Source organism: Nicotiana tabacum, chromosome 11 (genome assembly GCF_000715075.1).
Source record: "Nicotiana tabacum cultivar K326 chromosome 11, ASM71507v2, whole genome shotgun sequence".
NCBI lineage: Eukaryota > Viridiplantae > Streptophyta > Magnoliopsida > Solanales > Solanaceae > Nicotiana > Nicotiana tabacum.
The window spans coordinates 18406530-18411661 of NC_134090.1; the positions used below are offsets into that span (position 1 = coordinate 18406530).

The 5132-nt window shown below is 37.7% G+C and overlaps 1 protein-coding gene across 3 annotated transcripts; it reads left to right on the forward strand.

Annotated features, from left to right (window-relative positions):
* Window positions 1-241: 241 nt before the first annotated feature.
* LOC107816328 (uncharacterized) lies at window positions 242-4775 on the forward strand. 3 transcript variants are annotated; one of them, XR_012696434.1, is made up of 4 exons: window positions 242-419; window positions 1305-3388; window positions 3727-3839; window positions 4178-4775. XR_012696434.1 is itself a non-coding variant. In XM_075224838.1 (2 exons), exon 2 carries the CDS (start codon window positions 1368-1370, stop codon window positions 3177-3179), a length of 1812 nt encoding a protein of 603 aa, XP_075080939.1. In that variant the 5' UTR covers window positions 379-1058; window positions 1305-1367; the 3' UTR covers window positions 3180-4775. The 3 variants fall into 3 exon arrangements, 1 of the variants encoding a protein (XP_075080939.1); XR_001654917.2 differs by having other exon boundaries at window positions 3699-4775; XM_075224838.1 differs by having other exon boundaries at window positions 379-1058; window positions 1305-4775.
* Window positions 4776-5132: the final 357 nt, after the last annotated feature.

A 5132-nucleotide genomic window follows, 5' to 3' on the forward strand; every position in this document is an offset into this window, starting at 1 on the left:
GTATAAAAAAGGAAAACAACAAAGTAAATGATTTTACACTTTTCAAAAATTGGAATTTAAAGATTTGAAAACAAAAGGAAAAGTGTGTTAGTAGTAGTTAGTACCATAAAATCAAACAAATTAAATGAGGGCTGGTGGAAAGAGAGAACAATAAATAGGAATAAGTTGGGGGCTACAAATGCAAAAATATAATAAATGTGGCCATAAATTTCACTCGTTTTTTTCTCCACTTTTTCTTACAAAATTTTCCACTTTCTTGCATGTGGACTCATAGTCTCCACTGCAGCTTCCTCTTCTCTTCCTTTTCTTCCCTTTTTTTCAACACCCCCCTTCCCACCCCCAACAAAACACTAAAGAAGAACTCCCTCGTGATTTGTGCTTATTTTCAGTAATCCTATAATTTTCTTCTCAGATAATCGGTGAGTTTTCAGCTTTCTTGATTTCTTATTGTGGGTTGCATTTTTTGTGTTAAAAATTGAATCTTTTTGTAGTTTTCTTTCTCATTTTGAAGGTTTTTGAGTTTAATACTTGTTTGTTTTTGTGATATATTTTTTTTTGGGGTTGCCTTTTTTGTGTAAAAAATGGATTTTTTTGTAGTTTCTTTTCTAATTTTGAAGGGTTTTGACTAGTTTAAACTTGTTTGTTTTGGAAAGTAGCTTCCTTTTTTTCTTTTTCTTTTCCCTTTTTGGGTTTGAGATTTCTGTGTCAAAAATGGAGTCTTTTTTAGTTTATTTCTGATTTTGAAGAATTTTGAGTTTATAGCTCTATATGGATTTTTTTGTAAAGTAATTTCCTTTTTTGGTTCTTGTTTTCTCTTTTTATTTTTCTTGTTGTAATTGGATTTTACTTGATGTTTGTCTTTTGGGATGTTGTAAAATGTTTCTCTTCATGTTTTTTTTTTCCTTTTTTAAAAAAGGAGCTTGATTTGGGTTCCGTTTGAATATACTTATGGAATAATTTTTGGTTTAACGGATAGTGATTAAAGTTGCATAGATTATGGAAAAGAAGAAGAAAAGGAAATAAAAGATTTACCTTTTCTTTGCATACCAAGTTAAAAGGTAAAGACTTTAAAATGGAAAATGAAATCTTGGAGTAGAAAGTAAAAGATTTATGCTTAGCTGCACCTAAAAGTCTAGGTATTTGTCGTTTAAATACTTCCTTTTGATTGCTATTTTCTTCAAAATTTTCAGAAACTATTAGTTATGGATCCAACATAGTGTTTAAAGTAGTTAGATTTTTCATTGTGTCATTTTAATTCACATGCTGTTCTAACTTCTTTGTTTGTTGTATTGTTTATTATCCAGAATTAAGTTGCTGGGGAATTTGATTTTCAGATCATTCTTGAAGATTCGCTTTTGATACGAGAGATGGTTGCTGAATCTTGGTTTCGCAATTTCTGGAAAAATTCTAAAAAGTATGAGGGTGGTGGTCATCAAAAGGTGCTAGTAGGCGTTCTAGCATTTGAAGTGGCAAGCTTAATGTCTAAACTGGTTCATGTATGGCAGTCTCTGAGTGATAAGCAGGTGGCTAGATTGAGGGATGAGGCAATGAACTCGGTTGGTATCAAAAAGCTAGTTTCCGAAGATGATTCCTATATCGCAAGGTTGATGTGTACAGAGTTGGTTGAAAACTTAGTACATGTCGCAATTGCTGTTTCTAGGCTTGCCAAAAAATGCAACGACCCTTTCTTGAAGAGTTTCGAGCAAGCCTTTAATGATCTGCTAAAAGTTGGTGCTGATCCGTACGGGTGGCAACTTTCGTGGAAGAAGATGGATAGGAAAGTTAAAAAGATGGAACGATTTATTGTGATTAATGCAAATTTATATCAAGAAATGGAGAATCTTTCTGATCTTGAACAGACATTGAGGAGATTGAAGGGAAATGATGATGCAGATAGCATTACTCTGGTTGAATACGAGAAGAAGCTTGCGTGGAAGCAGCAGGAGGTGAAGCATCTTAAGGATGTTTCTATTTGGAATAGAACCTATGATTATACAGTCCGTCTTCTGGCAAGATCCCTATTTACTATATTTAGTAGGATCGGGCATGTGTTTGGAGTTGATCCTGCGGATGAGAGGGCTAAAGCATCAAGAGAACTAGATTCTGATCAAATCCATCGTAGCCACTCAGTTGCTTATGCCCAATCAACTGTTCACCCGTCTGAAACAGGCTTGACTAGATTTTCCTCAGAACCAGTAGAAAATATCCTTTCCAAATCTGGCCCAATCTCAAGCACAAGAAACGTTAACAATTCTTATTCAGGTCCCTTGAAAAGTTCAACTGCAACAGGAAGCCCGGTCCCTGGAAGACATTCTTCTGTTGGCTTCTATTCGGGTCCTCTGGGAAGGTCAACAACAAAATCTGGGCCGCTCCCTCTATTCAATAAATCCGGCATGAGGTGGTGGAAATCTCGTGATCGTTCAGGAAATTTACACGGAAAAGGTCCAAATCAAAAGCATTCTCGACCGACCTCTACAGGTCCTCTAAAAGGCCGCATGATGATCGGGAACGGTTCTCCTGTAGGTAATTGCTATCTAGATCCACAAGGATTTCATTCTGGTTTTCTCAGTGCAACGAAAGGAGCTAATGTAAATGGACATGCCGATAGCTATTCAACTTGCTCTTATCTGACAAGTTATAATGCGAAAAAAAGGTTGTTAAACGCTCCTCCAGAAACTCTTGGAGCTGCTGCCTTAGCACTGCATTATGCAAATGTCATTATCGTGATTGAGAAACTAGTGGCATCTCCTCACTTGATTGGACATGATGCAAGAGAGGACCTGTACAACATGCTACCGGCTAGTTTAAGAGGAGCCCTCAGGTCGAAACTAAAGCCATTTGCCAAGAGCTTGACGTCATCAGTTTATGATACGGTTCTTGCTGGAGAATGGAATGAAGCAATGCTGGGGATTCTAGAATGGCTCGCTCCGCTTGCTCATAACATGATAAGATGGCAATCTGAGCGGAGCTTTGAGCATCAGAACTTTGTTTCAAGAACGAATGTGCTGCTCGTACAAACCCTTTATTATGCAAATCAAGAAAAGACAGAATCAGCAATTACAGAGCTGCTCGTCGGTCTGAACTACATATGGAGGTACGGAAGGGAAGTGAATGCAAAAGCAATCGAGGAATGTGCAAGTGCTAGAATGATGTTTAATGATGATTACTTGGATGAGTGATTTTGGCTTTGAATGGTTGGAGTTTAGAAACCGGTCCATGGCAAAATGCTTCTCTTCAGAAGCAAATCAGAAGATGTCTCCGCCTGGTTTTTCTCAGTTGCTGCTGATTCGAGCTACTCTGGCGATCATATTCCATGAGATTCTTTATTCGTTAAAAGGGTGACGAGTACTGCAGGAATGTAACTTTAAGCTTCTGAACATTCTTTCAGGTCAGTAAGCGATGACCAATTTTCTATTTTGCCAGGAAAACTTGGATCTCATTCGATATATCAGAGTCCACGCTATAAATTAAATGTCTTGTTATTTGATAAATGTATAGAATTAGCTGAGGTTGTTTCTAGCTTTGTAAATTTACATGGCAAAGGCCTTTCCCTTAATATATAAACAATGAAGGTTTGGCGCTTAGTTTGTTCGTGATTGAACTTTTATTGGATGTACTTTCCAATATTATGAAGCATGAGACTTTCAGAATTAGTTAAGCTGAATCTGGGCTTTTGCTTGCATGTTTTTGCTTATTAGAATGTATCTTTGCTTTATCCTTGTGAAGAAAGAATGAACGGCAGCACCAATAGGTGTGGCTTAACCGCCATGGCGCCATTGAAGTGGGTGAAAATCATGAGATGCAGGAATGTAACTTTAAGCTTCTGAACATTCTTTCAGGTCAGTAAGCGATGACCATTTTTCTATTTTGCCAGGAAAACTTGGATCTCATTCGATATATCAGAGTCCACGCTATAAATTAAATGTCTTGTTATTTGATAAATGTATAGAATTAGCTGAGGTTGTTTCTAGCTTTGTAAATTTACATGGCAAAGGCCTTTCCCTTAATATATAAACAATGAAGGTTTGGCGCTTAGTTTGTTCGTGATTGAACTTTTATTGGATGTACTTTCCAATATTATGAAGCATGAGACTTTCAGAATTAGTTAAGCTGAATCTGGGCTTTTGCTTGCATGTTTTTGCTTATTAGAATGTATCTTTGCTTTATCCTTGTGAAGAAAGAATGAACGGCAGCACCAATAGGTGTGGCTTAACCGCCATGGCGCCATTGAAGTGGGTGAAAATCATGAGACCAGATTTAAATTTCAGTGGAGACAAAATGCCAGGTGATCTTTTCAATCTGCCGAAGTCTCGGCGCTGGAGTTATTCAATACTTGCAGCAAGTAAAGAAGGCAGCTCGGTACACAAGGCATCCCGCGATCGATCACGCAGGATCTGGGTAAGGGCTGCACCCCCAAGGGAGGTGATGTAGACAACCTATCCTAATGCAAACATTAGAGTTGCAATCTATGCACAAGGCATCCCGTGTTCACGTTGGGTCTAGAGAAGGGTCGCATCCCAAGGGGTGTGATGTAGACAACCTACCTAATGCAAGCATTTGTGGCTGCCACGACTCGATCTTTTGATCTATAGGTTACATGGAGACAACTTCATCGTTGCTCCAAGGCTCTCCTTCAGTACCGACAACGTGTATTCAATAAAATAGTTGAGTTGTACGCGAACTACCGACAACATGTATTCAATAAAATAGTTGAGTTGTACGCGAACTGTATTAAAACCAGTCTTATTTTTTTAAAAAGAAAGTATCTTCAAGATTTTATCATTCTTGTTATTTTGGAAAGAAATAAAGTTATGGGGTTATATTAAATGTTTCAACCGTCAAGAATTGCTGGCGCCAACTCTTCATATACAGCTGCAGATTGCTTAAAATATACTATCCTTAAAGCTTTTTTATTCAAAGAATTTGTGTGCCGACCTTGCATTAGCCGACGTCCAGACGGTGGCTTGCCTTTGGTGGTTGGTGCTATTTGGGGATAGAGAAAGAGAAAAATCAAGTTGAAATTTTCTACTGAGAGAGTATAACTAAAATAATCATCCACTCAATGTATATTTAGTGTATACTAGTCTTATGGTACGCGCGTTGCGCGTGTAGCCTATCTAAATGAGTATAAA